Here is an 18466-nt window from a genome sequence, read left to right as displayed (position 1 = left end):
TAGGCTATCTTAAAAATAGGCTAGGTCTATTGATTTTTAATTCATTAATGCCATAGACTATCATTAATCAATAATGCATGATTTTCAACGTCTTTGGTGTTTGGTCACAAATTACAATACATTGCCGATCTGTCTATTATTTTGACGTTGTAAATGAGCAGGTGTTGATTAGGCTAATTAAGTGGCTTAGCTTAAAACAAATTCAAAGCAAGCTATTTGCAACAACAGATGTGGTATTTATGAATGTGTGCATGCGTGCGTGTGTGTGTGTGTGTGTGTGTGGGGGGGTGTGTACGCGCGCGTGCGTGCGTGCGCGTGTGTGTGTGTGCCAGACAGAAAGAGAAAGAGAGATAGTAACAGAAACAGAATATAGCTTAATTATTGTAGCAGACTGACAAACACAGATTAGAGGAAACATTTCCTCTGAGAACAAATCTGCAATCAAATCAAATGTTTTTAATTATACAGAGAGAGTAACACTGTAACAGTGATACAATCCTCCAGAGACTGGATCTGCTGTTAGTTATCCACACTACAATATACTATACGAAAATGTCAGTTTATCAGCCAATACAGTGTAAATAATACATATGAAACTGGTTGAGCTATTTGTAAGACCTTTATGACCTTGTGCGATTACTCAGTATGGGCTGGGCTATAGACATGGTATAGAATGCTGTATGAAGATAGAATGCAAAGAAGAGACTAAATACTGCCAGCTGCCTACAATAAAATCTCCCTCTCTGTCTCACACACTTCTTTTGACCTCAGTGGAGACAGTCTGCCTGACTTAGCAGTGGGTTCAAATGGTGCTGTCCTTCTACTCAGGTAATTATAAAGAATGGTGAAATGTATATCCCTGTTGTTATTCTGCTATGTTCTAAGACCTCAAACGTGATAAAAAACGATCCATTTCCAACAAATCACAAAAAAGGTCTTTCAACCAACTTTTTTTTAACCTGAAAATTTGACAATTTCACTACAAACTAGAAAAAGTGCCCCTCGGGGCACAGGTCTCCACCAGGTTAGGAGCGTTTTTTGAAGTGGCATTTCTTCCTCAGCCTATTGGGAATGTGTGTGCAAAATTTCACGGAAACGGCCCGATGTGTGCATGATTTGCGGTATTTTGTTCAAAACGGAGAACTTTGGAAGCCAATCTTAGCCAATCAGGATGGAGTATGAAAAATCTGAAAGACCCGTTTCGCTTACTGGCTATATAGAGACTGTGTACCAATTTGTGTGACGTTTGGACAAAATCTGTAGGTGTACCGTCAAAAAATGTGTTTCACCCAATTGACACTGGGTGAAAAAATGGGATAAAAAATAAAATGTGTTTTGCAAAACCTGACCTCCTAGTGGCACTATAACAGGCCTATGTGAACATTTTGGGGCAGAGCTTCAGCACTGGCAACCAGGGGGTGTGTGTGCAGAGTTTGGCTGCGATCAAGCCAACGGTGCCAGAGATTAGCTGTCTCTTCACACACACACACACACACACACACACACACACACACACACACACACACACACACACACACACACACACACACACACACACACACACACACACACACACACACACACACACACACACACACACACACACACACACACACACACACACACACACACACACACACACACACACACACACACACACACACACACACACACACACACACACACACACACACACACACACACACACACACACACACACACACACACACACACACACACACGCTCTGAGGTGCTCTGTACTCTATACAGGCATGCGATTCAACATGTGATGAATTGTATTGCTCTCTCATTTCCAGATCTAAGCCAATAGTAATGGTGGAAGCACAGGTGACATTCAGCCCAGACCAGATCCCCACCAACAACTCAGACTGCAATTCTCCTTCTAACAACACAGCTAAAGTCTGTTTCACTATGACTAACCATTCTACTGTGGATGTGGAGACAGGTTTAATACAATCTATATATATACACAATATACACACCATAGAGCCATTTTAGACTTTTACATTAATTTCATGTAAAGATTAACCTTTTAATCAAAGTCTAAACTGCTCCAGTTCAAGCACAGATTAATTACACATTGACGCTGGATTCAACCCACAACCGCGCTTACATCGAGACACCAAAACAACGACAGCTGTTCAACACTTTTACCCTTGACATGGCAAAGACACACTGCTTCTCACATGAATTCAACATTAAAGTAGGTTGGTAACCTAAAAATAATCAAAAATCCCATTTATAATATTTTGACTGTGAATCTTTATGATAATAACGCTCTGTCATTGCAGGCTTGTCCAGAGGATGTTGTGAATGAACTTTGTAATGAACTTGGATTCACCTTTGAAGGTGTTCCATCTTCAGACAAACTCAGTCCAAGCCTTGCACAGCAAGCTCAAACAACCACCTATCATCATGTAAGTTACCTTTAAATGATGCCTGTCTGTCTATCTGTCATTTCATGGGTCAAATATTTCTGTAAAATTCAATGGTCATTATTTTTATTTAGAGATGGAGAATAGACAGACTACCCATTGCCTTGAGAGCTTGATATTTTGCTTTTATTCGATATAGAACAGCAGTAGAGACAGGAAACAGGGAGAGTTGGGGAGTGACATGCAGCAAATCCACTGCTGGACTTAGCACCTTAACTGTATCATCATCTCATTGTTACAATATGTGATTAACACAGTTGACTTTCTCCCTTGTACAACAGTTAAAGTTTGACACTACTGACAACCTCAAAGTTGATTTCAACTTTACCGGGTGAGTCATAATGTACACATGTCCTAGTGTTGATGAGTCAGCACTGGTTCCCATCATACAACATGTTAGAATACAAGGGGAATGAGACCTGCCGTCTTGATGCCTTGATACCTACAGTACTAGCACAGGAATGCTATGCAATTGATTTCTTTATTGCTACAATAAATTCCTTTGTACATTTACAGGCATATCAGTAGCATAGACGACTGACTTAAATGTACAACACACAGACAAATTGCCTGGTAGCAATAGAATATGTTCATACTTAGCAGTAAAAGAATTAAGAACAACTCTCCTTGACCAAAGTTCTGTACAGACCGGGAGGTAGCTACAATACTGTACAAGAACCACAGACATAAATAAAAACAAGACACAGCTCAAAATGCTCAAACAATTGGGTGCACCAACTTGCCGAAATTGGACGTAGAAAGAGGGGTTTTGTAAGCACTTTTAGATTGAAATGTGATTTATTCAATAGAACACGTACGCCCGTACGGTATAAGAGTTACAAAAAGAAAAGGCACATATTTCACCAGAAAGTAATGCATTTGTCTTTTGTTGACATATTACCTGAACTGTTCTAGGTTATTGAGAAGAGAAAAAAAATACATTCTTCTTCAATAGCATTCTGATTAGATCCAATTTGGAAGCAATTCCAGTGAGTGGGCATGGTCTATGGGCTGGAAAACAGGCTAAAGCAATTCATTAGTAATGTGTATTTCTTGGGTTGACCAGCAGAGGATGTTAAAACCATATTTTGCCTTTCCACCTTATGATTCAACCTACTCTCAAGATTAAGAAGAACTGTAAATCCCCACTTCCCACACATTAACAATGAATTTTCAAAGCTTTTCCATAACTTTATCCACAAGTATTCTATCCCATATCCAGACAAAAGCATTCATCTGGTGCAATAATTAGGCTCTTACTCCAGTGTCATCAATGCACCAAGACAGACTTGAGCGAAGGTGACAGTATCACGGTGCAACGTGTTGTTAGCTTGTAGATCTATTATTTATGTCCTGTATACATTAGGCCACACTCACGCAGCTTGTGCAGCCCAGCACTACATACTATGTTAGACAAAAACAAGGTACTGTGTATCCAAACATTTTGTAATGCATTTGATTAATTCTAAAACTTTTCCAGGCCTGGGAAACTTTCTCTCTTTTTAAAATAAAAATATATTTCTAGGAATTTCATGACTGTGGGAAACCTGGAAATTAAAACTTTTTTCCTTTTCCATTTTTGCATCATAATCAGCTCTACAGAGGTTAGAGTGGGCATAGATGATCTGTTGAACGTAACTGTGTCAGTTGAGAACAGAGAGGAGAACTCGTACAACAGTCGTGTCACTCTCACATACCCTCCTGGGCTCTCATACAGGAAGTTCACCATACAGCAGGTAAGGCAGTATTGCCAACGTACTATGCAATATAACTGACACCAAGTTCAGACTTAATACGTTGTTCTCATTCGTTAAAGATATGTGATTAACATGCCTTGTGGTTTTCTGTCTTTACCAAGGGAAGAGTGGAATGCAACTCTTTAGATGCTAAGAATGGTTCGTCACGGGGGAAGAGTGACTGCACCATTGACAAGCCCGTTTTCAAAAGCAATGCCAAGGTTCGACTTTTAGATTGCTATTCTAACCCAGCTTCTGCTCACACACCTCTGAATAATCAGATAAAAATTACTTTGAAAATGTATGTTCTACTGTTTTCGTAGATGAATACATTGGGTCAAAGCACTTTCTCTGTTTTCTCTCATTCCATTCTAGGTTGTTTTCACTGTCTCCTATGGAATAGATACCAACAGTGAACTTGACAGAAAGATTCTGATCACTGCAAATGCCACAAGGTACGGTTATCTGGTGGAAAACTTTGCACTTGTGTGATTGTGTGCTTTATATTATTATTACATTCCTAGGAATCATTTGTTTTCTGTTTCAGTGCAAATGCTAAGCATTCCCAAGAAAGTGAACTTTATCAACAGAAGGAGATTGATGTGAAGTACAGCATTTTTCTATCCATTTTCAATCCAAGGTTTGCGTTGTTTTTTGTCATTCACAAAGTCAGCCACTCACTGTATTTAATTGAATCATATTCTTTTGACTGGTTAGCACTCAAACCTCGGCAAGGTTTTATATTTAATAAAACTATTCTTAATATTTTCATTCAGTTCACTCTACACCAAATTTATTTTTGGAAGAAATGATCTGCAAACACCACATCCGCAATCAATTAAGGTAAAATGTTATGCAAATCTTTTAGCAATATAATTCAATGTTAAGGTTTAGGTTGTGATATCAACAGGCGACATTAAGGAATACCTCACCCCTCTTTCTAACATCTTCTCTCAGGTTGAAAATACTGGGAGAGCCGTTAATGTTACTGTGGTCATCAAGGTGCCAGTGAGGCTTGGTGATGCAGACATCTGGGTGAATCCTGGTAGTATAAAGGTAACTCACATGGATGGACACTTCAATGCATGATGTTGGAGCTCAAACACACCAACCTAGTGCAAACTGCTCCGTGTATTTCTCATGACAGATTCAGTTCAATGAGTTGTGCTTCTATGGATGTGACTCTAATGATATGTTGTCCAACGTTCAGATTCTAGGCTGCGACAAACACAACGACGAGGAACCTACTCGCTCAGATGTTGTAGATAACATCAAGAAAGATCTTACTGTGGTAAATATGTCTTGCCATCCACAAATTGCACGCATTTATTTTGTCCAACATGAATGACTTTGGTTTAATCTCTCTTTTAATTGCCAATAGGACTGCTCCGTTGCCAGGTGTGCAGTGTTCAGATGCAACACGTCTTGTGATGGACACGTTTACAAACTCTCTGCTAACCTGAGCTCCGGATGGATCGAGCAGGTAAATAACAACGTCTATCTATGATATGTGGCGTTTACTCAATACGTATAAATGATCTCAATATACTAGTGTACAGGTAAAGGATCAGTACAGGGTTAAAGCTACCTCAAGAATTAATTGTACACTTTCACTCAACTGACATTCATGAGTATCTGTTGCCTACTTCAATGAAGTGATACAGCATGTATTCTGTAAGTGAACTTTGAACTTTATTGAGAGGATGGCCCCTTGAGATGCAGCATCTCGTTTTAGAGGGGGTCCTATACATACAAAATACAACATTACAGCTGCAAGTACACAGTACTAAAGACACAACATGACATACAGTACAAATACACAGGACATACACATACAGGTACAGTTAGCTTGCTCCCCTTCTCCCACCCCACCCCTGACCCCCAACCCCCAACATTGAAGACAATGTGCAGGACTACTCCTTTCTTTTTAACATTCATCATTAAAATGACTAGGCCGATGCCCGTTGGGAACGCATGCCCTCTGGTTATGCAATATTGTACCCGTTGTCAGTAGCCTACTCCATATATTGAGATTCACAGAACTATTCAGACTTTGCTGCTGATCCAAACAACTTCCCATTTGGCACATTACTCTCTCTGTCAAGACGGTTCTTGAGATAATGTGGGGACACACGGACGGACAATTCATATAAACATTTTCTCAGACTACAATTTGGGAACATGTTTTAATATTCATGATTTTTAATAATGTTCATAGTGACACAACCAATCAATAAAAGTCTACAGTAGTTGTCATAAGAATATTTCTGCAATTCTACAATTATTGTAGATAGAGATTTATAAACGTTTACATTCATTCACCGTCTCTCAATTGTCTCTAACAAAGACTGCTTCTCATCCTCTTCCCTCTTTGTTTCTGACCCACAGATTGGTCTCCAGTCTGCCAAATTCCGTTTGATCAGCACAGCCACTTGGGAGTATGACAGAAACAAATACATCTTTTTTTCACCAGAGTCTGAAAACAAACCCCCAGTTCGACAGGTAACATTAAATCTATATGTTAATGTCACTCTGTGTCATTTAGAACAAAGAAGACAAATTATGATTTAAAGAATGTGAATGAAATGTAGTTGTTCTTGTGACCACTCCTCAGATTGTGGCAACAGTAGAGGTGTACACTGAGACAGACCTCACCAATGCGATCATTGGTGGAACCGTGGGAGGACTTGTTCTTTTGGCTTTGATCACTGCTGGCTTATACAAGGTAATAGCAGTATCCTACTGTGTTCTAATCTACTTGCAACTCATTGCAACTACCTGCAGCCATTATCCCCAAATGGCACCGCTCTGCAACTAGTCAGGCCAGACCGCTGAAACGGTCTCAAAAACGGTTTTAGCCCAGGCAGACTAATTGTTTTATGAATGTTCAAAACGTATCCATTCAATAATGTCTCGCATCGTATCCTAATCAAGGTGCATTAACTAGGAAATTCCCAGCATCTGCTATTTTTATATTGTAGTCGTTATTTTGCCACTAGAGCAGGGGTGTGTGGGGGGCCGCACAGACATTTTGTGGGTTCTCAAAATGCATTTTGTGCTCAAACACGAAGATTTATGTATATATAATACATGTCTGCACAGTACTGAGCAGGATAATATGTGTATACAGGTATATGCTACCTTAGAATAGATGTAGACCTATTTGACAGTGCATAAACATAATTGCCTTGACATTAAAGTCTAATTTCTCTCCAAAAGCCCTTGAATATGATTGAATACGATTAAGGATTCCTGACATTATGGTATTCTCACACTTTATATCGCCCACACCATACTTGTAACATTCATTAGCCCTCGGAAAAAATATATATGGTATATATATATCTTTTTTTTTTGTCCTTCCAAGGGTCACAAGGGGGCGCTCCGTGGGCCACACTAGAGCGTTAAATCTGCTTTGCTGTATATTTATTCTAGTTTCTCTCCTCATGTGTATGTTGTTGTGTCCTACTCTCAGGCTGGGTTTTTCCAGTCAGTACATGCTGATCAGGGTGGAGCAGAACCACCAGAGGAACAACAGTGAACACAAGGACACAGATCAGGGACTCAGTCATGTACTGAATGGACTGTACTTTTTGTACTGTTTGTAATGCATTGAATCATTACTTTCTGTTCTATTGTTGTTGATTTCATCATTGCTCATTGTTACAACACAGATATTTTAATGACGTAATAGACGTAATTTTTAGTTATTTTGCCTATCCTATTTACACCTAGCAGACTTGTAAGGAAAAAAAGAATAATATAAACATCTAACATACAGGGGGAGGGGGGGGGGGGCAGTAAACAAACAGGGTGAAACAGACAAACAGAGGGAAAAAATACAAACACAAATAAAAATACAGAAAAAAGAAAGAGAATAGGAGAACACTAATTTGATCACTCAGAATTCACAATTGCACGTGAAAATAAAGGTTATTCTACATTACTATATCTTAATGAATATATACTTAATAAGATAATATCTTATTAAGTATATATTATTAAGTATAAATCATATCTTAAAGATATGATTTATGGGTGGCATACTATATTGTTAATGTTTTATACTTTTATACTATTATTTGTGTTATAGATCTCCCTTTTTTGTTTGTTCTTGCCTTTTTCCCCTTAAAGATGCCAAATCCCCTAAGATTGTACCTACTATCTCTAGCCTCAAACAGTTCCTGGATACAGCCCGGAAGAAGTCTGTTATGCACTTTGTACATTATAACTGCTGTTGTGAAGTCTACAAGATCATGTCATTTTAGGGTATGTAACTGAATAAAAAGTGGATTTGTTGGTGCATAGTAATCTGCGTGATTTATAATTCTGATTGCTTTCTTTTGAAGTAAGAATATTGGGTTGATGTTTGATAGTTGCTCCCCCATACTTCCACAGAATAACTGATGTGCGGAAGTACGAGGGAGCAATACAGTAAGTGGAGTGACTTCTGGTTCAAAATTGGTCTCATCTTGTATAGTACTGCAATTGTTTTTGAGAGTTTGGTTCTTAAATTGTTTATGTGAGATTTCCAATTAAGTTTATTGTCAATTATAACACCTAGAAATTTAGTGTTCAGCACTTGTTCAATTTCAACATCGGCGAACTTAATCTTGATCCGTTTGTCTATTTTCCTGTTACCAAAAATTATGAATTTAGTTTTGCTTAAGTTTAGAGACAGTTTATTAATATCAAACATTCTAAGCTCCTTCTCTACTGTATCCAGGAGCCGGTCGAAGCTCCCCCCTGAGCAATACAGACTTGTGTCATCCGCGAATAGGACACAACTTAGATAATTTAATATGTCTAATATTTGTACTCTAGTAAACCAGAACAATATCTCTGTTGAAACATTGTGGCAGCTATTTCTTATATACTCTGGCTTGGGGGAAGGGGGGGTCATGTTATACTATCACTATTACTCACTGTGGGCAAGTTTTGCTTTAAATTATTTAATATAATATGTCTGTCTATAGATCGATCAATCCCAAAGGCCTTAGAAGGAAACCCTTAAGAGACATGTAGAGATATCTCTCATCAGAAAAAGAGAAGCACAAGCAGGATTGATTAATAATTCATTCAGAGACTTTTGTCAATATTGTTTGTGCTTCCATATAAACGTACGCCCCAAAAGCACACATTCGTGTCTATTTCACTGCAGCCTGCTGAATAAAAAATAACTGTAGCCTGCAGCAATTCCTTTTTCAGAAAGTAGACACCCATGGCTGTATGTTTCATACATGTTCAACATTGTGCATATCAGTGATAGGTGTTTTGGGGAGTAGTTGCCATAGATTTGTACTATATGAGATTGATACCAAGCATTGTCCATTGTACCAAGATTGTCGTGTTATGTGGAATAGGGCTTTATAAATCTAAAGTTAGTATAGTACTACAGTTCAATAAAATAATATTGATCACAGTTACAAATATACATGCTTTTAGAGAAAATGTCTGTTACATTACAGATAAAATAAGCAAGAACCATGCCGGAAGTTCCGGAACCATGCCCAAAAAGCACATTCGCCCCCATTTCCCCCCCCAATGGCGACAGTATAACATGCGTGACTTATAGGCTACTATACTAAAGATTCCGCATCATACCAGTCCTCTGTGACCTCCTCTGGCTCTCAGTCAAGCACAGAATAAATTTGAAAATACTTACAGCCAGGCTCCTCTCTGCCTCTTTGAGCTCCTGCAACACCACGCCCCCTCCCGCGCCCTCAGGTTGTGTGATGCCAACCTCCTGGACATCCCCATAAGAGACGAACCTAGGAGTGACAGGGCCTTCTCGGTGGACGCCCCCTCCCTATGGATCTCACTCCCAGCTCACATCAAAGCTGCCCCCATACTCACCACATTTAAAACCCCATACCTTTACTTCTATAGTTTAACTTTTTAATCAATTGTTTTCCTAATGAAGTTGTATCCGAAGTTGTACCCTCAGATCGGTGAACCAATAGGATCCACCGCCGTGGTCCCAGTGGCACCCGCCCCTCTAGACCACCAGAAATCACGCTGGCTAGGCCAGGCTACATTAGTAATTTATACACACACACAGCATACAACACAAGCAGCAGCAGCAGCAGCAAAAAAATAAATAAAAAAGGTTCCTACCTTGAAGGCTTGAACCGTCTTCTACCCGACTTCATCAGTTGTGTACTGCACATGATGGTCAGGGTCAAACCAATTGGAATCCATGGATAGAGAAGAGATAGATTAGAACCTCAATCTCACTACTGGCGGTGTCTCCAGTGATCTCGAGCCCAGTACATCTGGCTAGCTTGCCAGTACTTTATTCCTCTGCTGCTGGGGGGAGGGGGTTCCACATTCATAGCCCTCCAAGCAAGGTTGTCCACCTGCAACACCCCTGCCATGATGATGTCAAACTCCAGTCCTCACTGTTTCCATCTGGGAGGTGATCACCTGGGAGCTCCTATGGTCCAGAATAAGTTGGGAGGGACACCATAGCCTTGAGTGAAAGAAAGAAAGAAAGAAAGAAAGAAAGTGAAGTGACCATGAGCCACATATATGGCACATACTGTATAATGTACCATTTCATAATTTAATCAAACATGTTTATCATTCCTGCACATACTAATTTATTTTGTACTCTATACGGTGGCATTTTTAAACATGCACGCAATTTAAAAAAGCTACACCTAGAAATATGACTAGTGTATTCCCAAATAAATTGAGAGATTACATTGAAATCTAGATGTGTTAATCAGGTTGTAATACTTGCTACAATATAACTTTCAATTAAGCAATCATTGGCAGCGGTAGACAGTAACAAAGTACTATACTTATATATATGAAAATAGCAGATCTACAAGCTCACAGCTTAAAGTGAGGCGTTGTGACCTTGTAGATTTTCACTTTTTTATTTTTTTTTGGACCGAAAATGGAATTCCTCAACTCCTACATACCAAGTGCTTGTCAATCAAATATGATTATTTTGGGGGTCACGGCCTGAAAAGGTTGAGAACCACATTACATTTACCCGGTAAGACCCAACGATGCTTCTCGGTAACATTTTTATTTTAATTAATCACTTAAAGGACCACTTCACCACTTTTCAACCTATCTTCATATAATATGTCCTCACTAATAATCATGATAAAATGGCACCATTTTTGTCCTACTCAGTCTGTGTCTCATACGAGGGCTGTGGGCAGTTCAGAAACCCGTCCACCAGTGACATCATCGTTAGGCAGATTTTTTTTTAAACACGACCCATCGATGATGTCACTGGAGGACGGGTCTCTGAACTGCCCACAGACCTCCTATGAGACACAGACTGAATAGAAAGAAATGGTGCCATTTTATCATGATTATTAGTGAGGACCTATTATATGAAGATAGGTTGAAAAGTGGTGAAGTGGTCCTTTAATATTTTTTTTTTTTTATTCTTTTTTCACCTAAACATCATCATTGATGTTCATTGTTTAGTCTTGCAATGCCATTGGTCTTGATATTTGCATATAAATACCCCCCACAGAGGCACAAATTTACACAACTTCAAAATCTCTGGACTGTAATTTCTAATCAAAATTGACCTATGACCTTTAATCTTTAACCCTGATAAAAGTAACTAAAATGCATGTAATACATATATTTGTGTGATCATTAGAATGTCTAGAACATGTATCATGCATTATTGTGAAAGATATCCACCGAATGTAAATTATTAATTTATTATTATTATTTTAAAGGAGCATTCAGTGATTTGGGTGATTTGGAAAACCACCCAGTCCGCCCCGGTAACAAAATGTGCACATGCACACGCTCTACAGTGAGGGGAAGTGCAACAGCATGTGCACCAAGGCCCGCCCCCACACATGATTGGAGGAAGGCCCCTCTCATCCTGATTGGATGAAGGCTTTGCCACCCGCCACCAAAACTGAAACTAGGGTTTTTTGACCCCAGGGGCTCACTGGGGACAGGGAGGAATTCCTAATATGGTCAGCACACTCTATAGTAGGGAGGATTATCCAAATAAGAAAAAACAAGTGATATTTGAATGAAGCGAAATCACTGAATATACCTTTAATAATTATTATAAATGTGCATACAATTTTCATTAAACTTTTTTTTAACATATTTTTTTTAACATAAGTCCTAGTAGTACAAAGTAGTAGTAAGGTTGAAATCTCTTTTTTGCAAGTAGAAATGTCTTAGAAGGGGAAATAAATCCACCTCTTTACCATTCCTCATCATAAAATAGCCGATCTGCAAGCTATTTTCAGTGTGCAACACCGGCACACAACAGAGAAAGTGACTCTGTTATCCAATAATCTGAAATCAGTTGTGGCGCCTGAGAACTTTAAATTAATCCATGAATACAGCAATGAATTGATATTAAATAGAAACTTTACTCTGAAATTTGTACTTTAACAGCGGTGGGCAACTTTGACGATGGAGAGGGCCACTATATTTCCACATTCACTCCAGAGGGCCACTATATTTCCACACTCACTCCAGAGGGCCACTATTTCCACACTCACTCCAGAGGGCTACTAAATTTCCACACTCACTCCAGAGAGCTACATTGTATATTACTGTCGTAGCAAAAATAGCCGATCTACAAGCTCAAGGCACGTTTTGAGCCATTTTTGCTATATAAGTAAGTAAGTCAGTCAGAGAGGCTTATTGTGGTTTCAATGCGCTAGACCTCTGGGAGATGGTTTGCTGAGGTGGAGCGCAACACCTACCATCAGCTCCCAATACTTACCGCACAACTTCAAGCCGTGCTACTCAACTTCAAGCCGTGCTACTCATACGCTGAGTTGGCGGTGCCGAGTTAGGCTCTAGACCGGGCGCCAGCCCAGGCAGAAGCGGTTCTGGACAACCGTGCAGGTCCGACCGACTCGACACCGGGCACTGCACTCCCTGTGGTGGTGTGAATTTGTGAAACGCGTGTGTCGAATTTGAAGTCGGTGGGGCTAACGGTTCTCGAGTTACGTGGATTACAGACGTACACACAGAGACTTGGTGCATTTATAGTTAAGATATTAACTTTATGAACTAAATACAAATTGGACATAAAAATACATTTTAATACTAGTCATTAAGCTACTAATTTAGACTAAAGTAATTAAAGCTGGTTATGTTTGCATGTTTGGAATTGTAACAGCTTGTTATATCAATATTCTGATATTAACCTGAGGGCCGCATGAAGTGAAGGTGAAGGCAGCATGTTGCCCATGTATGCTTTAGTTTAGAAAACTTTAAGTTTTAGCTGATGCTCTTATCCAGGGGAACTTACAGTGAGGGTTTAGTATGAGGTTTCATACAAGGATAGTTGGTTCTGTGACTCCCTGACAAAACATTCTGTATTTATTTAAAAGTAGTATAACCCTGGACCCATGCATGGTATGCACACAGCACCTTCAGCATTTCAATGTCCAAACAAATTATGTATCTGGCCTATTTATCTTTACAAGCCTTTACAGATTTAGCCACAACCACAGGCTACATTTATGTGCTTTAATGCCTGCAGGTTGCATAAGCATTACAAATTACAATAAAACAGCTCAATACAAGGACACTTGACAGCACACGACGTGCTTTATCTGAGTAGTTTGTTTTACCAAGTAAAACCTAATTACACATATTGCATTATGCTACGCAGCTAACTAGGTAGCCTAATCTAACTCACCTGGAGAATCCACTCACTGCAGTTTGTCATGACGATATATATTTTTTAATTTTACGGTGGGAAATTAAAACCGATGAGCCTGCTTCTTTGGAGCCTAGGTGAGGTACGTGATGCGACTGTATCCTGTTTACCTTCTAGGGCTAGACCATTGGTTCTCAAAGTGGTGTCCGGGGACCCCCAGGGGCCTTTGAAGGCGTTGCAGGGGGTCCCAACTCCCAAGCAAATGTATTTTGATAGGCCTACTTGGCAAAAACAAAATCTCGAAAGTGTTTGAAAAAATTGCCAAATAGGCTATATTATATCAATTTGGGGGTCCTTATTGGCAAGGAAAAGTTTGAGAACTATGTAGCTAGCTGTTCTAGTGAGTAGGCCTATCTGACAAATTCAATACACCTTTATTCTAATTTGCTTTTTATCTTTAAAACAAAATGTTTTGTTTTGTATTGAAAAATATAGGCTATTGCCATTTTAGATTAATAAATAACAACTAAGAGAAAGATTTCGTTTTTATTACACAATTAAGATAATTCAGTCAAAGTAAAATAAGACAAAATAAGCCATCACACCGTCACGTATATAGGCAAGTAAACAGGACAGTAAGTAGTAGGCTAATGAAGATTATGAAATGTGTCTAAAGATATGCAGAAAGTCATTCATATTCTGACAGAGGGAGACAGGTGGGGTTATTTTATGAGATTTTTCCTTTTTTTTTTTTTAGAAGCAGTGATCAGCTGTAATTTATTACACAAATAATCACAAATCATATAGGCTAGGTACTGTACATCCATTTCATTATATCCATTTCCTTTTTTAGCCTAATGTGAACAAAAATAAAAGCCTGGGTATCAAGGCTAATTTCATTATAATTCAACATAAAACCCTTCAAAAATAAACAAGTTATATAGCCTACTGTGGGCAACTGGGCATATATGATTAACTTCATATTCATTCATTCAACATTAAGAGGAGGGTTGTCCGCACACTGTGTAGTTGCTCCAGCAGGAAACTTTATAAAATCAACAACGTTTCGACCCTTACGGGTCTTCGTCAGGTATCGCCATACCTGACAAAGACCCGTATGGATCGAAACGTTTTTTGTAAATATCCCCTTTTTCGTTTCCTACATTTAAAAATATATGCAGTAAAGCCTATATAGTATAGCCTTTATCGAAAGATTAGCAAAAAGTTTAAACAAAAAATAATTACAACTTTTCATCAATTAAAAACAGTTTTGGAAAGTACTTCATAAATAACACAAATTATTTCCATAAAAAAATACGAATAAAATAAAAACAAGTTTAAGGAAAAGAGATAATAGCAGATCTACAAGCTTGTGACATGGTGCAACGCGTTGTGAGCTTGTAGATCTGCTATTGGGTCCCGGGCAAACTCTAATTTCACTTTGGGAACCATTGGAGAAGAGCATGTACATCTAGACTCTGCATGACTGATAACCTGATCCTTATGCACCTGCAGTATGCACCTGCTGAATTACCTCCACTACTGCATTTTAACTCATCCACTAGCAATAGTTAGCACAGGCCACCATAGATTTGTTCTATTTTTGTAGAACGAGAGTTGTAAGATTTGTCTTAAGTCATGATTATAATGTTATCAATTTAAGCCCCTTTAAAAAGAAACGTTTTTGGCCTGGAGGCACTTTGTGAAATACAGGTATAAGTCAAATCAGTACTTGGCCTTCCCACTGGTGAGCACTAAAGTGTAATCTGATCTGATCTGATCTGATCTGATCTGATCTGATCTGATCTGATCTGATCTGATCTGATCTCAGATCAGATGTAACAGTTGACTATGTTGAAGCGTTTCACTGCCAGTCTACTCTCTAACTCTCACAGCAGAGTATGTACTCTCAGAGTTCAATTCTCTCGGCTTCATCTTTTTCTTTCCTTTAGCTTTCCTTGCAGAGAAATCCAATGCTGCATAGTTCACCGCATCATCGCCATTCTGGAGAAAAATGATTGTGATATACCTATATTAATCAGGCTGTGACCAAAATCACTAGAGTCCAGTCAGAGTAGTGATTAAATCATGCAATTACATTTGAATCAACAATGACAGAGTATTGATTCTTGAAACAAAGACCACCTTGATGACCACGGCACAACCCTATATGCCTGAGAGAGCTCACACTCAGGGAGAGAAGCACATGGTAAAGGAATATTGAATATTAATGTGAGGTCCATAAATACTAATGTCAAATTGCTAAACACTGATTTGGTTGCTTGAAAAATAATTACCGGTTCCTGATGGACAGCTGACCGGACACGTCCAAGATGAGACGAAGTGTTCCATGTTCCTACAAGTAAAAGCATGGAATAAACATGAAACTATAAGCTTTCTAAGGCAGTGTTTCTGAACCTATGAGTAGGGACCCAAAATGTGTTGCAACTTTAATGTAGGAACTATAGGAATATTAAGTGGCCATAGCTGAATGGGTATAGAGGCCGCCTGGGAATCAGAAGGTCCCTGTGCCTGGTTTGTCTAATTCTATTTAAACTTAAAAGGAAACGAGCTAGTATAGTGAACAAAATTATTATTGTAGTATGGAGAAATTTGCAAAGACGGGGAGGTGGGGCGCAGGACAGTAGCCTACAGTACATACAAAGGGGTTGACACTAACGGTTGTCCGACTGCCCAGTGCCCTGCATGGCAAGTAAATAAAATGTTCGGGCAAGTGGAGTTTGATTTCAGGTTGCCAGACAGGCAAGTGCATTTAGTCATTAATATATATATATATATATATATATATATATATATATATATATATATATATATATTCCAATCGTGGCTTTAAGCCTTACAGTATTTGCAGGTCCAAAATGTCTCAGTGATTGATATGGTCTCACTCACACTACAAAGAATGGATTAGGTTTTAAACTGAATCTTGCCAGAGCCATCGCTGTATACTGTGTCCTCCGTTTCAATATTCAGCACGGTATTTAAATACAAACCACCTCCCTTTTAATAATAAAAAAAAGTGTAACCAAGACATGAGAAACATCGACACATAATGATGGATTATAAATGCATGTGCATCTATTTTACCTTGGGAATGTTCACGAACACTCTTCACATTTCTGCTGTAGTATATTGACTGAATGACATTCACGATCACACTGCATGCCAACAGTAACCCCAGTACAATGACAAGTGGGTCCAGCTTCTGACCTGGAAACAGAGACAAAACAATACATCAAATCTGTTAATGACGGACTGAAAATATAATCCTTAAATAGCTATAATCGCTTCCGAATAAACAGCCAAATAAAATTCTAAATGACAACATATCAATTAAATTTGATCAAACTACACCTGTAATTACAACATTTAAAAAGTGAATTTAAATGTACAGTATTCATACTGAACAGTGAATGATTTCAATGCAGAACCGTCCTATACTGTCGGTGTTTGTATCATATGTTTTTTGTATTCCCTTCATAAAATAGAAGTTTCTCTTTTTGAGATAGTGTTTGTTTGTTTATGTGGGCTAATAATATACAAATATACAATACATAAATATCACAGTGAAAGGTGCAGGTACAGTATACTCTGTAGAGCCAAAAAGCTACAAGGTTTTATCACATGGCTCCCCAACTTGAGTCAATATCCCTACAATATGTGCATTAAAAGGAAGAGGGAATAAACAATGTCAATGTCATTTTGTGTGATGTCTTCTGTTAATTACCCCAAAATTTACTGTGTTAAATTATCAGTGTTAAAAAAACAAATGCATATCCTACTTATCTCCAGCTTAACTCCTTTGCCAAAGAGTATCTCTCCACATGCAGCCACAGCACAGTAGTACATCCCAGCATCAGAAGAGAGGACACTGTCTGTGGAGAGACTGTAGACACATCTCTGTGGAGCAGAACCAGCCTTGGTTTGACATCCTCTACTCCTGTCCCAGTGAGATGAAACCATGCCAGGATGGGACTCATTTCGGAACCAGAACACATTGTGTCCTCCAGTACACTGGGCATCATCTCCTCTACTCCCAGAGACAACCCAGCACTGGAGGGTCACCCGGCCTCCGAGCGGGACTGACCCAGACACCGGTAGCAAAGTCTGGTTGATGGACCTTTCATGGTCTGACTCTGTTAATAGAATAGAATGGAATACAAGACATTAGAGATTGTACATTAATGGACAAGATTCAATAGGCCTATGTACAGTACAGTACATTCATATGTAACTACAGCAATGAATATGTTCATATGTCAACAGTACAATTCAGATAAGTGTAAGGTGTAATCAATAGTGTAATACATAGAGACTGAATGCGACATACTGTACCATTTACAACCAAATATAAGCCGTTGTCATATTCAATAGAAAATCGAGATCCTACACCACAGAAGTACGTAGCTTCATCGTCTTTGTTGATGTTTTTAATGGTTAGATTGGAATCGGCCATGCTTGTTGCCACGATGAAACGTGAGTTGTTAAACTGTGCCCGTAGTTCTGTTTTGTCATAGGTTGCCAAAGAAATCTGTTGGAGCGTATGTCCCAGCCTTTGCTTATACCAGAAAAGAAACTCCCCATCGTAATTTCGTGGACATCGTAAAGTAATGGTTTCATGGATTTTGACAATT

The 18466-nt window shown here is 38.9% G+C and overlaps 2 protein-coding genes across 2 annotated transcripts in view; one reads left to right on the top strand and one right to left on the bottom strand.

The window, feature by feature from the left end:
• The window catches only part of LOC306915255 (cilia- and flagella-associated protein 52-like), an 87607-nt gene extending 73681 nt beyond the window's left edge, over positions 1-13926 (bottom strand). The window contains exon 1 of the mRNA XM_079492541.1: positions 13854-13926. The gene's annotated coding sequence lies outside the window, so the exon portion shown is untranslated. The remainder of the gene's footprint in view (positions 1-13853) is intronic.
• On the top strand, positions 553-7733 carry LOC306914992 (integrin alpha-M-like; the record flags this gene model as incomplete). Its single annotated transcript, XM_079492235.1, has 16 exons — positions 553-577; positions 720-828; positions 1818-1966; positions 2079-2224; positions 2313-2438; positions 2738-2787; positions 4051-4192; positions 4315-4413; positions 4568-4647; positions 4740-4794; positions 5150-5248; positions 5340-5483; positions 5574-5675; positions 6581-6694; positions 6807-6917; positions 7668-7733. 16 exons carry the CDS (start codon positions 553-555, stop codon positions 7731-7733), a joined length of 1617 nt encoding a protein of 538 aa, XP_079348361.1.
• Positions 13927-18466: the final 4540 nt, after the last annotated feature.

This window comes from Electrona antarctica, assembly GCF_951216825.1.
Source record: "Electrona antarctica genome assembly, chromosome: 22".
Classification (NCBI taxonomy): Eukaryota; Metazoa; Chordata; class Actinopteri; order Myctophiformes; family Myctophidae; genus Electrona; species Electrona antarctica.
This window is presented reverse-complemented; position numbering and strand designations above follow the sequence as displayed.